Source organism: Schistocerca serialis, chromosome 8 (assembly GCF_023864345.2).
Source record: "Schistocerca serialis cubense isolate TAMUIC-IGC-003099 chromosome 8, iqSchSeri2.2, whole genome shotgun sequence".
NCBI lineage: Eukaryota > Metazoa > Arthropoda > Insecta > Orthoptera > Acrididae > Schistocerca > Schistocerca serialis.
In genome coordinates, this window is record NC_064645.1 from 360451225 (window position 1) to 360474043 (window position 22819).

At 44.6% G+C, this 22819-nt stretch overlaps 1 protein-coding gene across 18 annotated transcripts in view; it reads left to right on the forward strand.

The window, feature by feature from the left end:
- Positions 1-22819, forward strand: part of LOC126416640 (CUGBP Elav-like family member 2) — a 764867-nt gene that overhangs the window by 383384 nt on the left and 358664 nt on the right. For all 18 annotated transcript variants that reach the window (XM_050084411.1, XM_050084416.1, XM_050084409.1 and 15 more), the window contains one exon: positions 16731-16779. In XM_050084411.1, the coding sequence (XP_049940368.1) occupies positions 16731-16779 (49 nt within the window). The remainder of the gene's footprint in view (positions 1-16730; positions 16780-22819) is intronic.

Consider the following 22819-nt stretch of genomic DNA (forward strand, 5'->3'; position numbering starts at 1 on the left):
ATCTCCAGTGGCAAGATCACAGAGGGGTGTGACATTGGCAATTGCATGAATAAAACAGCGGTAGGTCCCTCCTAAAATTCTACAGTTCGGAAATGCCCTTGATGCCACCTGCCGACATTTGTTCAACACTCGAACAATGCACCTGTGCAGAGAGAAACTGTGACAAGAGTCCTGGACACCTGCAGACTGGCAACCCCTTGGAAATGTCGTGTAGCTAGGGCCTCCCGGCGGGTAGACCGTTCGCCTGGTGCAGGTCTTTCGATTTGACGCCACTTCGGCGACCTGCGCGTCGATGAGGATGAAATGATGATGATTAGGACAACACAACACCCAGTCCCTGAGCGGAGAAAATTTCCGACCCAGCCGGGAATCGAACCCGGGCCCTTCGGATTGACAGTCTGTCACGCTGACCACTCAGCTACCGGGGCGGACATTTGACACCCATTTGTTTTCGTCTGCCTACCGGCAGGCGCAAGAGTAGCAGTGAAGCTTGCCTACGACTCGCGTCACAGTTTCTCTCTGTACAGCTACATTTTTGATCGGAGGCTGTTGCCGAACTGGGTGGTCTAGGAGGGACCCTTTGCTGCTGCTTTCACGCATGAGTCAGTATGCACACTCTCCCTCCCTTTCCCTGCCACAGGAGGGCGCGAGAAAGGGGGGATGAGAAAGCATAAAAACCTTTTGCTGCTTCGGTTCAATTTCAAATTACTTCGAGTGGTCTTCAGCGGTAGCTAGTGATTCCACACTTACAGCAGAGCGAAAATTGCGGTCGAACTCGCTCCAAAAGAGTGCGCTCGCTTCCAATGGAGTTGCTGGCCCACGGAGTCTTTAGAGAAGAGGTGAATCGCCCGGGGATGTCAGCAGTCTCAAAGGTTGTCAAGAACGTCATCTTGTTGCCCACTGTACCGCGAAATGTGCGGGAATCGACGCTCCAAGGAAAGAGGTGGTTTCATTGACGCCCTTCTGCCACCTGCTGAGGCCTTCTCGTCTCGATTCTGGACGGCGGTGTGTCTGAAATGTTTCCCTCGGCTACGCATGAGAAAGTAGCGTGATTTGATCGCTGGGTGTCGCGGTTCTGACTCCCATCGCAGAGCCGTCGAAAGGAGTGGTGAAATGTGGGTAAGAGGGGTTTGAAGACCCTCGCATCGTGTGACACGTCAACGATGGCGTTGGGCAGTATTGTGGTGAAATTCGGTGCCAATGAGACATCATTCACCAGTCTTACCCCTCTGTTACCTGACCTCCTTTCTGCACGTGCCGACACCTCGCTGTTTCAAGCGATGAGGGCGGCGTCACAGGTTGCCACGCTTTTGCACCGTTACAGAGAAAAGTTGTGGCCTCCTATGAGGCAAATTTAAAAATTCTGCATCGCAATGGGAGACAACAAAGTCGCTTCTGGAAAGTGGTCCTCTGTGTTGTGCGGTGTATTTAGTCTCTCGTTGTTCTCAGGAAATTACCTTCACACATGCAGATTTTGTTCCGTCAAGAACGTGTTCATTTCTCTCCACAAGAAAGTCCTGTATACAATAAATCTACTCCTATATGAATTTCTTATACAAACTCTGCTCTTCTAATTAAACCGTAACATGTCCTCCACACATTGTTAATAAGGCTTATTGAATTGTGCAATGAGAAAATGGGACTCGTTTGAGCACCCACCCGTATTGCCTTACTAAAATTGTAGAAAGTGTTGTACATTGCTTCGTACACAGTAGCCGTAAATACTTCAGTTACGTGATAGAAAAAACGACGTTTCCTTTCAAAAATTAAAACTAGTTGCTCCAAGCCTGCAAAGTATTTTACTATGCTATTTTCATAACACTGCTCAAAGAATAACTTTCCTTACGTCTACCTAGTTAAATATTCCTGTCACTTAATATTTTGCGAGTCACACACAAGAACATCTTATCTTAAAACCATATATAAGTAAGTGCTAACAGGTGAAATATGTAATTACAGGCATCAGGTGTGAAGCAGGTACTTAACTACCAAGTGCCTGAATCCTAGGACGTGATTGCTCGTGAAATATAAAGATACGTGCCAGTGGTAACCGTGTTCAGTTGTAGGTAAACGTATTTCAGAAGACTGCAGACGTGCAATGAGCTCTTTCAGAACCGCTGTGTTGGGAGGTTTGGTGTTAGACAACTGCATATTACTATGACAAAACTACGTAGTCATTGAAGATTCAATGCCACTTGACTGTTTTCGATTTGCCTCGTAAATGCAAAAGCAAACGATGGTACAGCACCTTGTCATTGCTTGTTACCTTCTCTCCGTGTTGAAAAACAGTTCCTCAGACGGGTGCAGTTAACTGAAACGGATAGCATTCCACAAGACATTCTCTTGGCCGAGAAAGAAATTGTAGTTTACTTGAAAGTAGAGAATGAAACTCGAAATTTGTTTTTGAGCGTGACTGACAGTTGCGGGCCACTCCACAAGTCATGGATCCTCTGCAACACTTCCAGAATTCCGATGCCGTTTTCTGACGTCACGATCTCATTTTGGAGAATAGCATAGTCTGCGAAAGGCTGTACGTTGCTTACGACGCTCCAATTACGCTTTATTTCATTTCTTTGCAGTTAGACTGAATTTACGCCTTTATTTTACCTTGTTTGACATAAGCAACATCCTTTCAGTTTCGTCGTAGAAGAATTCAAAACTCCACGTTCCCTCGGTAACAGCAGACGCACTGACTTCAGTATGCCAACTGACAGATCGGGAAAGACTTCCAAATTCGTCTTCAAGACTGATACACATTTCTGATACGTGTAGATGTTTACACACGTTGTCACTGAACGATGGGAGTGATGCTAAATTGTAAGCACGAATAACGGTTATCATATGGTGGTGACAAAATAAAGCGTCTCCAAACTACTGAACAGTATGTAACAGACGTAGTAACAGTGCACTGAGCGTCAATAAAATTAGAACAAGAGGTAGAGTAATTCGCCTCTGTGATCTCTTAGTTTTTTTTTAACATTTGTTTTGGGCCATGTTATTTCATCGTAAGGAAGGTGCGGCAGCGAATACTCGCTTAACTTTCGTTAATTATCATCTGGTTTGGCCGTGTGTGAGCTCACAGCGAACTTCCGTACGCTTGGACCGATACGTATCGCTGTGGCGTTGACCCCGCAACAGAAGGTTAAAGGATATCATTGGATTTGATTCCAGTATTTCAGCACAGACATTTCGTAGGTTTAAACCTTGAGGAAGTTTTAGAGCGCGTGTTTTTTCCTGCACCATGAGTTTCGTAGTGTGTGCAAACGCCTCGTATGAGACACGAGAGTACATGGGTTACTTTCACGCGATTAGCTGCTTAAAGGGCTACAGAAAGATGAAACAAGAAATTTTTGTTTTTGTTGTTCACGCAGACAACCCATAGATAGAAGTTTCGTTCATATAGCCGGAGAGGAGGAGGAGGAGGAGGAGGAGGAGGGGGGAAATAGTTTACTGGCGTGCTGCTAGGCCTGACCAGCACCTGTACTGCACATTCCTTACTATGGAGTGAAATGATGCTTTAGACGCAGCGGACCTTGCTGAAGCGAAATGGGTTCAAATCATGTTTAAGACAAAAATTCCGATGTCCGTGATAACCCAAAATTAATTCCCGCGATTGCTGGACTGGTTCTTACGTTGGAGCCGCAGTAGGTTCCTGTCCGTAGTCGATGAAAGTAGCCAGTGACATTTCAAACTTTTCAAGTACCGAAAGTTACCATAGTTGTTATGCCTTTCATTTTGTTCTCTTGCGGGCACCATAACAGATTTCGTGACGTTTATGTGTGTCTCTGCAACTGAGCTTATTATCCTTCCTGATGTTATATTTGGACCTTACTACAGAAGTCGCGAATATGATAGAAATGGGCAAGCTCATCGCATTAATACATCACGACAAAGGGCAAAAACTACAATTATGTTTCAGATAATTAAGAGAGAAGGTGAACTATTTTTTTCCTTACGTGTTTCGTAGTGGCTTGACTTCCGGTTATACGATGACTTCCACGAGGTAGAGATGAAGCAGGTCGTACGCAGGGTGCTATCCACTGGATGGTAAAGAAACAGATAGCACAGATAAACTCATGTGCAAGTTGCAGCCTCCTGAAGTTCATAACGATTCTGTAAGTCGTGTTTCCTGAAGCGCAGATTACTCGTTCGGACGCGTAAAGCCAGCAGGATTCTTAGTCAGGTGAAGCCCTTTGCATTAACGCCCTTTGCATTAACTCTCTCAATAACAGTTTAAATTTTTCAGTTTAACTTAATCCAAAAACTTAATTATAATTGAGATTTCACAGCAAACATTTTATTCAGTAAATAATTACATTAAGAGATTTTCAGGTTCTAGATCCTATCTGCACATCAGTATCTCTTTAAAATGTGTGCTATTCATAACAAAGTCAGGAACAACTTCTGTGGTGGTCATGAAGTAAAGCCCCTCTCCTTTTTGGTAACATACGTTATTGAAATGTTTTGGTGCTGGTAGGGTTAATGCGTCAAGTAAAGTCAGTACCTACGTCCATCTGCAAAGTAAATGGTTTTACTTTCGATTCGGAGTTAAGCAGCTTAGTGAAACGAGTAAATAGTTTCCATGAAAGCATCTCAGCCAGAGGCCTTACAATGCTCTGGTTTTCAATTACACAACATGTAATACTGTCAATACCAGTATCTCGTAAACATCCAAACGGCGACCACAGCGGCCTGTTGATAAACAATTCGGGAGGGGGGGGGGGGGGGGGGGGCGGGCGGGCTTGTTGGCACTAACCGAACCTCTTCCATATGCTGTTGGCTGGTGCTCGTTAGTGCCTGCTATACTGCTGTCGTGTTTTGTACAGCGAAGAGAAATAACAAGCGTAGTCATTTCGTCTCTTCACAGGAATAGCTCCCTAAGGACCAGTGGTGTAGGCGTGGAGGTGGAGGAAGCGGTCCCGCCTGGTTTGTTGTTCCTGCAGCGTGCAAACAGTGAAGCGCACGCCAGATGGTATCAATTGTAGCACAGCCTTCCAGACTTGCGGTACCAGGCAAATATCAAGAGTGTATCCACGTCTGAAGTACCTTCGCTATTTCAGATTACGTGCAGCTCACAAATTGTGCCCATCAGCTGATCCACAGATTCCGCAAGCACATTCTTAAAAATGTGGTTTATCAGCAAGGACGCACATAGCCATCAAATTTAACATAGTTACATCAATAATTACAACATACATGAACCTGTTCATTCCCTCTGCCCCCTTTTGCTTTCCTCTGCCCCCTTTTGCTTTCCTCTGCCCCCTTTTGCTTTCCTCTGCCCCCTTTTGCTTTCCTCTGCCCCCTTTTGCTTTCCTCTGCCCCCTTTTGCTTTCCTCTGCCCCCTTTTGCTTTCCTCTGCCCCCTTTTGCTTTCATCTGCCCCCCCCCTTTTGCTTTCCTCTGCCCCCCCCCTTTTGCTTTCCTCTGCCCCCCCCCCTTTTGCTTTCCTCTGCCCCCCCCCCTTTTGCTTTCCTCTGCCCCCCCCCTTTTGCTTTCCTCTGCCCCCCCCCTTTTGCTTTCCTCTGCCCCCCCCTCTTGCTTTCGTCTGCCCCCCCCCTCTTGCTTTCGTCTGCCCCCCCCCTCTTGCTTTCGTCTGCCCCCCCCCTCTTGCTTTCGTCTGCCCCCCCCCTCTTGCTTTCGTCTGCCCCCCCTCCCCTCTTGCTTTCGTCTGCCCCCCCCCCTCTTGCTTTCGTCTGCCCCCCCCCCCCTCTTGCTTTCGTCTGCCCCCCCCCTCTTGCTTTCGTCTGGCCCCCTCTTGCTTTCCTCGGCCCCCTTTAAAATTATAAGACGTGACAGTTACATAACTACACCATATCGGTAGAAATGTACTAGATGCGCATGTCCGCAAGCCACAATGCTATCTACACATATTAAAAAAAGTTTTGCATCACCACAATTCCCAGAACTCTTGAAGATAGACGTTGATTGTGGATACTGTATCACAGACACAGTCCCTTTGACTGTTCAGAGATGTCACTAAACCCGTCCAAAGATTTAAACTACCATGCACGAGCAGTGGCTATTAGAAGGAGGGGGTCCGACAGCCGATCAGTTACAGTCATTCCACCAAAAAAGACGTACACGGCTCGTGTTGTCTGTAGGTCATCCATGCCTAGACGTTCAGTACCGCGATTCGATCACGCCTGTAATCTTACTTTGTGCCACGAAGGGCTCTCATGAAGGGAGGTGTCCAAGCGTTTCTATGTGAACCAATGCGAATCTTGTTCCGACATGGAGGAGATACAGAGAGACAGGAACTGTCGATGACATGCCTCGCTCAGGCCGCCCAAGGGCTGCTACTGCAGTGGATGACCGCTACTTACGAATTATGTCTCGGAGGAACCCTGACCGCAACGCCACTATGTTGAATAATGCTTTTTCGTGCAGCCACAGGACGTCGTGTTACGACTCAAACTATGCACAATAGGCTGCATGATACGCAACTTCACTCCTGACGTCCACGGCGAGGTCCATCTTTGCAACCACGACACCATGCAGCGCGGTTGAGATGGGCCCGACAACATGCCGAATGGACCGATCAGGATTGGCACCACGTTCTCTTCACCGATGAGTGTCGCATATGCCTTCAACCAGACAATCGCCGGAGACGTGATTGGAGGCAACACGGTCAGTTTGAATGCCTTAGACACACTGTCCAGCGACTGCAGCAAGGTGGAGGTTCCCTGCTGTTTTGGGGTGTCATTATGTGGGGCCGACGTACGCCGCTGGTGGTCACGGAAGGCGCCGTAACGGGTGTACTATATGTGAATGCCATCCTCCGACCGATAGTGCAACCATATCGGCAGCAAATTGGCGAGGCATTCGTCTTCATAGACGGAAATTCGCGCCTCCATCGTGCACATATTGTGAATGACTTCCTTCAGGATAACGACATCGGTCGACTAGAGTGGCCAGCATGTTCTCCAGACATGAACCCTATCGAACATGGCTCGGATTGGTTGAAAAGAGCTGTTTATGGTCGACGTGACCCACCAACCACTCTGACGGATCTACACCGAATCGCAGTTGAGTAGTGGGACAATCTCGACCAACAATGCCTTGATGAACTTGTGGATAGTATGCCACAACTAATACATGCATGCATCAATGCAAGAGGAGGTGCTATAGGGCATTGAAGGTCTCGCTGTATGCAATGTGTGGTATGAGCAATAAAAAGGGCGGAAATCAAGTTTATGTTGATTTCTATTCCAATATTCTGTACAAGCTCCGGAACTCTAGAAACCGAGGTGATGCAAAACTCTTTTTGATGTATTTCCGTTTATCCCTGTACATGAGAACTTACTTACCGCGACAGGTATTGGCCACCTGTTTTCTGAAGAGTGTGTACTTCACTTTTTAAGGAAAGCAGCTGTTCTAGATACCCAATCCGATCAAAAGTATCACGACACCTATTAGTGGACATACTATTAAATGTGTCCATTCTTCCCTTCAGGACGACTTGAACTCCGCTGGGGGGACACCTTCAGTGAGGTGTCTGTAGACAAATGTCAGCCCATTCTTCCTCAAGGGGCGAAAAGCAGAGAAGAGAATGATGGTTACTCCGGAGCCTTGGTGGTGGTGGTGGTGGTGGTGGTGGTGGTGGTGGTGGTGAGGAAGACAACACAAACACCCAGTTCCCGGGCAGAGAAAATTGGAGTCTGGAGAGACGACAATGTTTCAGCTCCTTTCAAATGCGTTCTACTGGGTTCGGAATTTGACTCTGGGCAAGCCAGTCCATTTCAGGAACGTTACTGCCCAGAAACCATTGCCTCACAGACGCTACTTCACGATTGCATTGCACTGCGTTGCCATACTGGTACAGTGACAACTGTCTCCGAACTGTTCCTGTACTGAACAAAGCGGAGAAAACGCCTCCATACCGTAACACGATTTCTTCCATAATTCACTGTTGGCACTGCACACGATGGCACGTTCTCCGAGCATTTGCGAAACGCTAGCTCTTCCATCGGATTGCCACAGGTTATAGAATGATTAATCACTTGTTTCCACTCATCCACTGCCTGTTGGCGGCGCTCTTTACGACCTCGAGGGTCCCGTAGCTCTTGACTACTGAAGGCTTCTACACCATTGCACTCCATTCTTTCTTAACTCACGACGCATAGTCGTTGTGCCAGCTGGACTGGATTCATTCCTTACGCTGATTTAATGCGATTTTTGCAACCACCATCTGCAGTGCTCGACGGTCCCTGGCTACGGCGGCCAGTGCAACTGCAGCGTTTGTCATTAAGTGGCTCGTTGCTGGTTTTACTTGCGATAAGAATGTGTGTGATCGGTAGTTACGATCGACGAAGGGATGAAGAGGATTATGCCTGAAGTGACGGATGCTAACCATTAAGCCTAACAGTAGTATCCAGCTTTTTAATAACGTGCGCTACCAGACAGGAGCGGTTTAATTTATGCCTACCACAAAAATAAATAAAACCAAATTAATAGGTTCATTTGTTTAATCGTATGGATGTGTGTGATTCTTAATTTGAAATAAAACTACTTGCATTTTTCGTAAAATTGGGTATGTAGTAATTAGCGTCTATTTGCTGAATTTTATGTTTAAATAGCGTAGGTATTCTAACTGAACGGAAGAAAAAAGACTCGAACCAGTGATAAGGGCCTACCAGTCTCGAACACTACAAATTGTTTTTCGTGTTAGGGTGTTTCACGATTTACGGAAATGCTCCTTCAAAAACTTGCATCAGCCAGTAATGGAACCAGTTCGACCACGCGGTGGGCAAGCATTCTACATCAGAGACACGATGAAAGTCGATTTTCTCAGGAATTTTTGATAGTACTTCGAACTGCCATGGGAGATCGCTATTGGACCACTTTTGAACTTCACGTACCATAAATTGTACAAGAAATCTCAAAAATCCGTTTGCCGCGTGCCATCCTCGGGAGAGTAAATAGAATGAGTTAATCATTATCGTTACCCAACTATATCTGACAACATGTTAAAAGAACGAAGAGACAGCTATTGTGGCACTGTAAAAGAGACCGTGATGGAGCTGAGTGTATTTCATGTCAGTCGTTACACGGAACTGTCGATGGGCAGTGAACCAAAGCGGTGACAGATCTATTGCCTGTCTGGCACCAGCGCACTCGCTACGTAATAGGTCGAAAGGGAACGGCACGCGGTGTAGCGGTCTCGTCTTCCATCACCTACCACCATGCAGCGTTCATTTGTCTGTGACAGATACGTCATCTCATTCAGCGTTTTAAAGCGCGTATCAGGAACTTGAAGTCGGCAACAAAATCATTGCATCCTAAATGAGCCTTACCTAAAGTAAATTTTCCACAGCGCATTGTTAAAATTAACGTTTTGGAGCGCTTTCAATCCGGATTAAAAGCCTAATTTTTCCTCCAAATTAGGCACCCGCAGCGATCTTCAACTAAACTAAACAGCTTGTGCTCTACAGAAACAGCCATATAGAAGGACAAACCCCGTACGAAGTAATGGACTAAAATACTGAGACACCATTTGTAATAGATTAACGAGAGCTCTTGTGATGCAATTGCTTCACTAGTCTTTACCACCAAAACTGGTCGACTGACCGTGAGCTTCGGAAATTTTACTCTAGGGGTTCAGAAACGTCATCTACAGAAAACTAGAATCTTTCACAAAATATTCAGGTAGAAACCGAGAAAATGCAAACGAATTTTTTTCTGGTTATACGGCAAGTATACACCTGATAAATATGATAAATTCAGTTACAACCATCAAACTCTGTTCAGCTAGCTAAATATTACGAACACCCATCTTATCGTCACTGTAATGGGTTCGGCCGACTATAGTCGCTGCTATGCTGAAATGATGTGGAGGTTCGTCTTAAATGAGATACTACCCCTCTTACATCCAGTGATCGGATGTCAGCTTTAAAAATCTTCTGACATAGAAGATAGTGGTTTTGCTTGACAGGAGTCACTTACGATGCCACAAAAGAACCAGGAAATTGAAGTCAGTAAATAGCGATCACAGAGCTGCCGTTTTTTATTGCATGAAATTTGCTATTACACGTACAGGCAAAGAAGGTTTACAGAAACGTGTTTCTTCATCACACAGTTTACGATACTGACATGTTCTGTATTTTATTTACCGAATTGCAGACACGGTTCCATTATAATGCCGACAGAAGGGCTGATGTTCGATACAGTGGTACACTGCAGACTGTTAACAAAAGCCTGAGCCTGTGGAATACATTCCCAGTTATGCGAGTGGCTCGAAGACACTTTATTAATAGAAGACAGTACGTCGTTCTAAACTACGAGTGTTCATCGTAGACAGATGCATCGGCAGGAGTGCTCCAGGGAAATGTGATAGGACAGGTACGTACGTAGACAAACGATCTGACGGAGAGTTAATGTGAATGAGAAGGAAAAACAAACCCGTTATGTTAGGATACAGCATTAGTAGTGTCCTGCTTGACCCAGTCACGTTCATTAAACAGCTGAACGTAACTTTGCGAAGCTATGTGAAATGGAACGAGTTTGGTGGTAGAGAAGGTGAGTGGTAGACGTGGATTATTGGGCGCGTTCTAGGAAAATGTGGTTCATCTATAAAGAAGACTGCGTACATAACGCGTGTGCGACCTACTCGTGAATACTCAGAGTATTTGCCATCCGCACCAGGTTGGATTAGAGGATGACATCGAAGCAGTTCAGAGGCGTGTTCCTAGATGTGGCAACAATGGGTTCGATCAATACGCGAGTATTACGGAAACGCTCCACGAACACAAATAGGAATCCCTGGAGGAAAGAACTCTTTCTTCTCGCGAAACACTATTGAGAAAATTTAGAGAACCGATATTTCTGGCTGACTGCAGAAGGCTCCTCCTGTCACCAGCATACACCCCACGTAACGATCACGAACACAAGGGAGAACATAGGTCTCTTGCGGAATCATACAAACAGTCGTTTCTTCCCTCAATGTATTCGCGGGTGGAATAGGAAAGGAAATGAATGGCAGTGGTGCAAGGTACCCTCCGCGATGCACTGTATGGTGTCTTGCAGAGTATGTACATACACCAAAAAAATTATTCATTCCGATACACTTCTCGGCGTTTTGTAGCATATCATAGTTACGGTTACTAGACAGAGTACAAACTTCGTCTGTTGTCACAAGTTTCTAGGGCGGTCACTAGTGTTGTGCGTTTCACTTCGCTCTGCTGCTGCCTAGCGAGGGCAACTGAGTAACCCTAAAGGTCGGGGGAGCAGCGAATGACCCGCTGAATGTGGGCTACTTCACATTTCCGCAACGATCTTCCGCCATACTCAGACGCACGACAGCAACACACAAATTGGCAGGTGAAAGATGAAACCCTGGGGTTACGTTGTAAGACGGCAAATGAAAACCACTGAGTCTCACAGAGATGACGCAGAAGTCAATGAAATTTTGTTCTTGTATGTTGGTACTCGTTACACTGTAACGTAAGTCAAGTCTAAATGTGGTGACACTCATATTCAGATGTCTTTTCAAAATAACTCTCTCTCTCTCTCTCTCTCTCTCTCTCTCTCTCTCTCTGTGTGTGTGTGTGTGTGTGTGTGTGTGTGTGTGTGTGTGTGTGTGTGTGTGAGTTGTCCAAATTAATAAGCTGCAATACCGCTACGTGATAAAATTATTAAGTACCAGCCAATTCATCAAATGTTTATGAAGATCTAAAAGTAGCCCACTCATTCATTTTCAACTATTAAGAAACGAACGCTTCATTCAAAGGTAGAGGTACTTACGTTTGTGAGGGTCCCCGAAAATTTCGAGCAAATGAAGAATATGGTATGGATAGAATCATCGATTAAAGGCGTATGAAGATGTGCCCTCATAGACACGTCAGGAGAAGCAAAACGGTGTAGTTCATGTGAAAATGTACACGTGGATAGTTTGTTAGGTCGGCTGCCGCATTTGCTGAAGGCGACCAAACTCAAATGGGAAGTTTGTGCTGTTCCAGCATTCCAGTAGTATGTAGAACCAACAGCTGAATTTATTTGTTATTCGTTTTCCACTTCAGTTGCATACAATCTTTAATGGTGTCTAGTTTCGAACGCTTGCGTCCATTTTCAAACCACTGCCTGCATCTCTAATATTTTACTGTAATGTAATTCCAAAGGGACACTCCAAAAGCTTGCATGTCAACATTACATTTGTGACGTTCCATTGGAATTACGTTACAGTTAAATATCAGAAATGCAAGCAATGTTCTGAAAATACGCCTTTCTCACTGAAAACAAAATGAACACTAAATTAAATGGGAAGGTTTAGATTTTTTCTCCTTTCCGAAAAGAACCTCTGGCAGTGTGTGCAGTTTCGTTGCTATGGTTGAGACTTGGATCTGTCAGTTCACATAAAAACTTCGCGCCAAAACGAGGAATGAGGTTCACAGACGGGATTTTTTTTGGATACAGGTGGGACTTTTTGGAATCCCCTTGCAAATGACAAATTAATAAATAAATGAGAATAAAACTTAACTAGCACAATGCAAGATTTCTGGACCAACCAAATAAAGCACAGCATGAATGGTAGAAAAATGTTACCAGGATAGAGGCGTTTGGAACGGAAAAACTGTCGGATTCTCCCTGTTCCCAGATCTAAAGGAATTGGGGACTGGAGAATATTTTGAGTTTCACGACGAGTTTATAACGGCATTAATTCATATTCTACTGATGTACCATGACCGTACTCGGCCTTAAATTTATTAAAATATCGTGGTAAAAAGGAGACAAGATGTAGAAATAAGACCAGACAGCAGTAAAACAAATACTGGGGTCGTCGTAAGTCAACAAATCACTTCCTCGGCAACAACTACTAGTTGCACATACAAAAGTACCGTTCTCAAATTGGTACATAGTACTGGAGGATACTGCCAGAATTAATTAAGCTATAGTGAGACTGACGGAGGAAGGATCACCGCAACGGTGTGACGTCATATGGCTTAAAATGGACCGCCTTGAAACGCAGAAAAACGATCGTGTCTCTAAGTCCTCAGATCTTGCATACACTTCTTGGTTCTATCCATGTTCCGGTGAAGTATGAATATCTTCCGTTTGCAAAGCACTTCGATTTTCTTAGTCTGAAGCATGAATGTGTCGCCAGCGCGCCATAAGCAGTAGTACTACCGGGGTACTTGTAACGGTCGCCAGCACGGAAAAGGGTTTAATGTGTAACAGTTGTGGAGCTACTGACACTGAAGAAGACGATGGAATTGTCTTCTTGTCAGAACATTTAATTCATTTGTTACAAATGATTCAAATGGCTCTGAGCACTATGGGACTTAACATCTGAGGTCATCAGTCCCCTAGAACTTAGAACCACTTAAACCTAACTAACCTAAGGACATCACACACATCCATGCCCGAGGCAGGATTCGAACCTGCGACCATAGCGGTCGCGCGGTTCCAGACTGAAGCGCCTAGAACCGCTCGGCCACACTGGCCGGCTCATTTGTTACAAATGCAGGGTTTGCGAAAGCGAATGACTACATTTAGCACTGATAACTTTTTCGTTGGTATGGACATAAATTTGTGTTGTTTTTTGTAGCAACAAGAGGTGTTACGAATTTTATGTTGGCATTACGTCTGAAAGGTATTTCATGGGGTATCATAAGTGTCTGTTTAACAGGAAAGAAATTCCGCAGCCGTTCGTACAGTTTAGGTTCGTTATTGCGGTTCAGTTGAAGGAAACCCTACCCGTAGAAGGGAGTAATCTACCTTAAAGTTTCACAGTAGTGCAGGAAATATCTAACATACTTACCTGAAATTATAGACCCTAAGGAATCGGTTGCGGCCGTGGTTTGCATTGTAGCAAACTCAATTACTCTTAGTGTGCGAAATCTTACGGAAACAAATATACGAAGTTCGACATAGCAACGAAAATAGAGATTAATAAGCAGAAACATACGCAGTTTGTGAATAATCTGCTTGGTAAGACAGCAGAGTGATTTCCGCAGAAGGAAAAAATGTTTCATGTCAACTGGCGCATGAATCACCACAGCTGCCGTTGTTTGGGCTTCAGAGCAAACAAAAGAAACAAGTTTCTTCTATCGCTCTTTCAAATTACCATTGTGGTGCGAAATCTTAGGCAAAACACTATAGGGTCTTTTTCTTTGCAGACGAAAGCTTTATGAGCGCAAGCTATCCGGATTGACTGCAGCTGTTTTGCATTCTCGATAGTTTAAGGAATCAGTCAGCCCTGTAGTTTTCATCTATGCCATTACACCACCACACTTCAATTTGAAGCCGGCCAGGGTGGCCGAGCGGTTCTATGTGCTACAGTCTGGAACCGCGCGACCGCTACGGTCGCAGTTTCGAATCCTGCCACGGGCATGGATGTGTGTGATGTCCTTAGATTAGTTAGGTTTAAGTAGTTGTAAGTTCTAGGGGACTGATGACCTCAGAAGTTAAGTCCATAGTGCTCAGAGCCATTTGAACCTTTTTTTTCCAATTTGAAATCTGATGGATATCTCTACAACTTGCACCGGGTGAATGCGAACTCCATCCACAAAATTTCTGAGGTCGCTCAGACATATTTCCTGAAAATTTTGATATGAGCGACCTGTCGTTTCCGGTAGCGCGATTGATGCAGGGAGGGTGCATTTGCACTCTGGGACAAAATGGCGACGCACCCGAAGGAATTATCCGAATGGGACGGAAATCGGTAGATATGATACACACGAACAGACAAACAAATGATAATAATTTCAGAAAAAATTGGATGATTTTTTCAAGAAAAAGAGCTTCACAAATCAATAACGTATTGGTCCACTTGTGGCTCTTACGCAAGCAGTTATTCGGCTAGGCATTGATGGATAGAGTTGCTAGATGTCTTCATTAGGGATATCGTGATAAATTCTGTGCAATTGGCGGCTTAGATGCTCAAAATCCCGAGGTAGTTGGAGAGCCCTCCCCATAATGCTCCACCTTCTGAGTTGGGGAGAGATCCGGCGATGTTGCTGACTTACGTTGGGTTTGACAAGCAGCGGAAAGCCTCGCCGTGTGCACCACCTTCCTGAAATGTGAGCCTAGGATAACGGGCGACGGAGAGGTTGCTATCCCACCACTGTCTGTTGCTTCTCAACAAATCTATCCATTTCCGTCCAAAACGGATAATTGGTTCGTGGTGCATCGCCGTGGTTTTTCTGTATCTTTATTGCACTCAGCAGAACAGTGCAAATGTCAGTGGTGTGCGCTTTGAGTCTTGACTGAAACGAAATCTGTCTCATTCAGAAACGGTAATTGTTGTTGACAGCAGTAATGCCGGATTGTTCACTCTCCACCTTTATAAGCTGTGGCCGAGCGGTTCTAGGCGCTTCATTCCGGAACCGCGCGACTGCTACGGTCGGAGGTTCGAATCCTGCCTCGGGCATGGATGTGTGATTGATGTCCTTAGGTTAGTTAGGTTTAAAGTAGTTCTAAGTTCTAGGGGACTGATAACCTCAGATGTTAAGTCCTATAGTGCTCAGAGCCATTTCAACTATTTTTGTACTGACACGAGCTGGTTTTTCCGGCAGTGTTAGCTGTACGTTAGCAGTGATAACTACAATAGGGGTAGGCTCTCTGATGATGACTAGCCTGATACGCAACTGCTTCATGGTGTGATGGAACACAGTGGAAGAGAAGAGTAACGACGATAAGCGGGGGTGCTGCCGTAGCGATGGCTTGTGCATCACAATACTGGGTCATCCATCAGAGTTGTTCCATTCCTCTGTTTCTCGTGTTGCATGTGTTGGTGACCGCATATTTTCACAGAACCGTCATAATTGTGGTAACAAACTGAATAAATGAAAATTACGTTATTACCACGATTCCATTCCACTGAAATACTCAGAAAACTCTTAAAATATTTTCCGTGAAATCTTGGTTATCACCGTTACATAAATTGCAACTTTTCACTTTCCCACTAAATTGAAGAGTGTAACGACTGTGTTGTTTTCATACGGGGTACTATACCAACTACTTTCAGTGACAGATCCGAAATACGTTTCCTCAACAGCAGGTTTATAGAAGCGCCCTTTGCGTATTTTTTATGAACTCCTTAGCTGTCACCGGTCTTCATGGTAGTAGAAATGGAAACTGACGGTACGGAAACACCCCACATGATCCGTTGAACATAAACTAAAGCACTGGTATTGAGATTTGGGTTTTTCGCAGCTTTTGCTCGTGTCAGTGTTTATTTGTTATGATACTGCATCTTTTTGTATTTACCACTAGTGTACGAAACTAAAAATTCCATTTAGATGTAAAATTGTAATTGCATCTGATGTTTTACAGTCGTTTCGGAATATGTCTAAGTACAATAAATGATAAAACTCTTATATCTCGTGTACTTCGAGAATGGTATTCGCCTTCTCTTCTTGTAAGAATATCAACATCTAAATTTGATGTCTGGTGTAAATTAATGGCACGTTCTACATTATTTCAGAACAGCGTAACAGCTGGAAGAAGTTTCCTCGTGTCGCGGTCGAACTATTTTTAGAAGCTAATCTTACCGGAACATTAAGAAAAGTAGTCGTAAGTCACCACCTCGGCAGAAGGTCGACTGCCTCGATAGACGGTGCGGAATTTAAATGAAACCGACACTCCGGCCGCTTCTTCCCCCCCAGGGTTTCCGCAGAGCTGAGCCGCAGGCGGCGACGTGTCGGCAGCGTCTCACATGTCGCCGATACTGCCGCCGTATCACCCCGTCAGCTGTCACGTGACCACCCACTGACTCGGCTCCTCTTTCTGTTGCAGATGCATCACCCCATCCAGATGAAGCCTGCGGACAGCGAGAACAGGAACGGTGAGTCACGGCCTCCTCTATGATTCTCTAGTTTGGTTCGTTTGGCGAATTTTGGTATCGGGCTGGGCCGCCTGCAGTTCGTGTCCAGTTCAAGGTAAGAGCGACACTGAGGTCTTCTTCTCGTAGAAATTTTTAAACATGTAGCCCGAGACTGCATGTTAACGAAGTATGTCGAGCGAAAATTGGAGACGCCACCAGTACGTCGGTTGTGAAATTCACTGGACGTCGAGCGGTGTCAGAATGTAAGAACGAGGGCATTCGGTTAGAAGGCATGGGGAACGAACTGGGTTACCGGGAACTGTGAAGTAACGTCGTCGTGTCCAGTCACTACTCGTGCTGATTCTTGTTGATGTGTGCTGAATACGTGTGTCAGTCGTTTCTTTCCAGCTTTGTACTCGCATATAGCGATGGACCACAGTAAGGTTTTCAAGTACTGTCTTCACCATCCGACAAAGTTCGTTTCACAGATCGTCAAGTTAGGTGTGGATGGTCTCGGTCTACTCTGTTTCTTTCTATGTAAGATTTTCCCTTAAAAATACTTCTTGAAAACTATTAGGCCAATTGAAGTTTCCTTTTGTACCTATGAAAATTAGTAAGTTATTGATTGAGGTCGTGACATGCAAACAGTGGAAAAACATTAACTGCATATGGGGGTCCCTTCTGCAGCTTAGTTTTATACATCATTTCGGAAACTGATTATTGAATCGATAGTTTTGAAATAGATCAACTGCCGACGTAAGTTGCGCATAAGCCGCTGTAAATTCAGTCTACTTACTGCCGTAACTGCATGAGTAGTGGAAGAAAGTTGTGCTCACAGGATTTGTCACAGCTGATGACTGGTTTGAGAGGACCAATACTTCTTAGGTCTAACTGTAATGTAACAACGAACTGTAGGTTGTTTTCCGCTGAATACGGACTCAGTACGCAAATCATGACTCATTTGTAGTCATACGGACACCGAGTGCGTATTTGGGATGGCGACTTGTCTGGAAAAACGTGGAAAATTGGTAATTCGCACGTAAATGGAATTTAATCGAAAAAAATAAATGGAGAGTTGAAAACGAAGAAAAATGGTATGAGCACTTCGTTACTAATCACTCAGATTCTTCTTCGATTGTAGAGCAGCATAGGAATATAAAAGAAATGGGTTTTAACTTTAGTAATGTTTTCTCGATTGCTTTTACCACCGGTGCGGTCTCCAACCTTTAGTGTGTTCGTTATTGGCCGTAGTTTCTCGCGCTACAGGTACTTGGCCCATTCCATTGTTGTGAGTGGGACGAATTATGACGTGAATTATTCACACAAAAGCGTTTGTAAATAAGGACTGAACATTTAAGATTGGACTTTTTTATTTTATTTTATTTTTTTACTGACTTCAAGGCAAACGTCGACTTTTTCGTACGATCATTTTTTGATAATGAGTATAGTGTGAAGAGCGTCCCGTTTGAACCAAGTTACCTCGTTGTTGTTAAAATCTGTTTGATACTACACTCCAGTAACGACAGTTATAAGCGTTTTCCTGTGAGAATATCTCACGTACTTCATCTCATGATGACAGAATGGCGTCGCACGGCCGTAACGAAGGAATTGTAACTTAATGGCACACGAAAAAAAATCACGAAGTGACTTGAGAGCTCCGAACTGATTTTCAGCCAAGAAAGCTAGTAAAGTAAAACTTGCTCTCGCATGCAACAAAACTGGTTCAAAAAATGTTATAATTTCAACCTTGAAGTCTCAGGGCAACCTTCCGAAGAAACAAAGTCGTCATGCTGCTTTTGTGTTGGTCTTGGGGGAGGCGAACGCGAATGTTCTCTTTACATTCAGTTTTTTCGGTTGGAGAGAGGTCACTCCTCACAACATTGTAACTCCATGGCCGTGGACTTTTATCTTTGAACAGTGGTCTTAGGAGATGCGGATGTTTCGAGCCCGCGGCTTTGGCATGGTCCCCGCGGTGTTGTGCCAAGCTTCGTGAATGTCAGTCCTCAATGAGCCCGAGAGAAATATGTCCACATCTGTTGATTCCCTTCTCGGCACAGTACGCTTCCACCTCTGAGGTGCCGTGTTTACTGCTCTTCTCCCTAGGACTTGAACGGACAGACGAGGGAAACGAAATGGTGTACTGCAATGATACGCAGTGAACATTGAAAGCAAGACAGTTGCTGGGTGTTTGGGAGATAAGAGTATGTTGTTGTTCCTGTAGCTCGGATGGAAACCGCAAACTAATAACAAAACGTTTTGTCCCTCTGCCACTACTACTGTGACCTGCCGATTATCCTAATTTCTATTTTCTCGTTAGATTGTTTTTGCCATGAGACAGTAGTTAGCGAAAAGTTTCAAAACTGTTTCACGAGAAGCGAAATCTCTCTCTGGTGCCAGGTCACGAAACTACTACTACACCGCCCGCCCCTTTCCACCCCCCCCCCCCCCACCCCCAACACACACACACACACACACACACACACACACACACACACACACACACACACACACACACATTGTTTTGAAATCTCCGGGTGAGCTCCAATCTCTGATTTTACCTTCATGGTCTTTTCGTGAAATGTACGTAAGAGGAACCATATAGGTTGACTCTTCTAGGAACGCACGCTCTCGGAATTTTAACAATAAACCGCACCGTGATGTACTAGCCCTCCCTTGCAGCGTGTGCCACTGCAATAGGACGAGTCTCCGTAATGCTTTCGCACATACTAAATGAACATATGATGAAATCCTGCTCTTTTCTGGGTCTGTTGTTTCCTCCATCAGTCGTGTTTGCTATGAATCCCACACTGACGAGCAGTATTTGAGTATTGGTTGAATGTATGAGTGTCTCGTAAGCTACCTTCTTCTTGGATAAACTACGCTTCCTGAGGACGATTTTGCAATGAGTCTGTCTGTCATTAGTTCTGTCTGCGATTAGTTCTATATCGTTGTCCTAACTCGAAATGCTCCGTACGCATACTCCCAGGTAATTCAATGGGTGTGACTCCCTCCAGTGAGTCTTCTACAGTCCTGTGATCATAGAATAACAGGTATCTCACCTACACAAACGAGTGTAACTGGCAAGACGTGCGGGGGACAGTTCACATACACAGACATCTAATCCAAAATTTTAAATATTAATTCCAAATAAACTCGACACCCTAAATATTTTTGTAACTATTCGAAGTACCATAACTTGAGTTTCCGTAAAATTAATGCAAGTAATTTACTCTATTAGTCACGCTTGTACCTTCGTCTGAAGAGATATTGAAGCTGTTACGGTTCTTTTAATTGGAACGATATTCTCCTCTTAACAGTATTCGAAATTTCTAAGAAGAGTTCATTGATACAACGATGAAAATGACAGTTTCGGAAAAGTAATTAGGTGCTTTTTTTCCTTCTTCTCGAAACAGATACCTGCCCGATGCCGGAAAAGGTGCATTACTTCCTTCTCGTGTATATCGCAAAACGCATGATTGTAAAACCAGAGAAATCTCAGGTTAAATAAGGCTTATTAACAGCTGTCGATACGTGCACAATTGGAAGTTTATACAGGAGAGGAGAGGGGGTTATGATTTTTGTTTCCATCACACTCCGTAAAATTACTTTCATATTTCGTATGTATAACTGAATCAGAAAAACAGTGATTCATCGTCGAAGAGTATTTCGAAGTCGGTTCAGAGTTAACGACATTAACATAGCGACGTTGGGGACAGTTCGGTCGTTACATACAGAATACGTTGAGGCATTACTCGTTAACGTAATTTCGATTTCACAGTGCAGAGTGGTTATGGCCTTGAAACCAGTTATCTATGGAGTTGCACTGCTTCCTTCGCGTTATCTGTTAAAAATAAGCACACCACGCAGTGACAGCAGCAGCACAGAACGAGAATAACACTGTGGTGTATCGGCAGATACTTGCATTCGTTGTTGCACTGCATAGCGGGAGTCAGCCCAAACAGTTACAGCTCGTTACTACTTTCATGCGACGCCCATCGGCAACAGAAACCGTCGGCTTGTTTCCCATTACAAACAATATCATTTTTAAATCGGAATTTTACGTGCGTATTCTTTGGAGCACTCCCAGATCAGTGTATTCGGACGTTCGTTTTATCAATCCCTTTTAACAGTAACAGTAAAACACGAACTGACAGCAGTCCAGCAGCAACTAACAAGGGAACCTCCCCATCGCACCCCCCCTCAGATTTGGCTATAAGTTGGCACAGTGGATAGGCCTTGAAAAACTGAACACAGATCAATCGAGAGAACAGGAAGAAGTTGTGTGGAACTATGAAAATAATAAGCAAAATATACAAAGTGAGTAGTCTATGTGTAAGATAAGCAACAACAAGGATAATCTGAGTTCAGGAGCGCCGTGGTCCCGTGTTTAGCGTGAGCAGGTGCGGAACGAGAGGTCCTTGGTTCAAACCTTCTTTCGGGTGAAAAATTTTAATTTTTTATTTTCAGACAATTATTATCTGTCCGTCCGTCCGCCCGATGCGAGGTAACTGTAGTATGGGGACGCTACACTTTAACAAACATCGAAACACTCGACGTCAGTCGACTACAGCGCACGGAAGAGAGAGTATTCTTGCTAACGAGGCTCCCTGGCTGGCAGTTGACTGTTCACTACTTTGGACGAGAGTGCATTAAATACGTGAGATGTATTTCGTGGGCAATATGTTCTCGGTTCCCATTGGAGAGGCACGTCCTTTCATCTACTAATCACACGGTTTTGCGGTGCGGTCGCAAAACACAGACACTAAATTTTTTACAGTGAACAGAGACATCAATGAACGAACGGACAGATCATAACTTTGCGAAAATAAAGAAAGTAAACTTTTCACTCGAAGGAAGACTTGAACCAAGGACCTCTTGCTCCGCAGCTGCTCACGCTAACCACGGGACCACGGCGTTCCTGACCTCAGATTATATTTGATGTTACATATCTTGCACATGGACTACTCAGTTTGTATATTTTACTTTTTTCATAGTTCCACACAACTACTTCCTGTTTTCTCGATTGATCTGTGTTTAGTTTTTCAAGGCCTATCCACTGTGCCAACTTATAACTAAATCTGAGGGAGGTTCCCTTGTAAGTAGCGCAGCGTGCATGCGGTAGCAGTCATCGCGGGCCGGAACGCTGCTGTCGCACAGGTTATTCTTCGTGTTTCACTGTCGCTGTTAATAGGTATCGACAAAACGAATATCGGCATACTCTAATCTGGGATCGGTCTATCGAATGGGCACTCAAAATTCAGCTTGGCGTCTTGTGAAAGGCGTGGTGAGCACTATTTGTTTGCTCTGACTGAAGCTCCACAACTCGGAAACGAAATTTGAAATATCTGCTCAAACACCAGAGAAATAGCCCCTGACCACTCTCAGGAGGGATACTACCTTTAGATACAGAATAAGAGCGCTACTTTCATATCATGTGAGAAACGGACTTGAGTTTGATCATTTTCACAAAAGGCACTTAGTTTTGGAGTTGGTTGTTTACTGTGCGTGAATTGGCTTTCGTATGCAGTGTAAACATGAACTTCGTTGAATCTATTTTAAATGCTAACAGGATAGTAAAGCTGTGACGAAAGGTCGTGAGTTGTTTGGGTAGCTCTATCGATAGAGCACTTGCCCGCGAAAGGCAAAGGTCCCAACGCGTGTAACGCGAAAAGAAATCACTTGTGGTACGAGTCACCCCCAGAAGTGCACCAAACGGTAGATTGCGAAATATGTACGAGGGGCACACTTTTTTTCTCAGTCAGTTTCGCCTGAATTAATGTAGAATTTGTTGTAGGACGCGGTGGAAATATTCCCAATTCAGCCTCTATAGTTAAATGAAGTTCCGATAGGTAATGGCGCTACATGTAGCCTTCTAAATAGCATCTGCGTTCCAAGCAGAGAGCTGTCATTGTCTTCTCACGGACAGGAAATCAGAGCATCGCAGATACTCATAGGGATTTGGAGAATGTCTACGGAGACCTGGCAGTGAACAAAAGCTGGGTGAGTCGTTGGGCAAGTCGTCTGTCATCATCGCAACAAGATTGCGCAAACCCGTCCAACC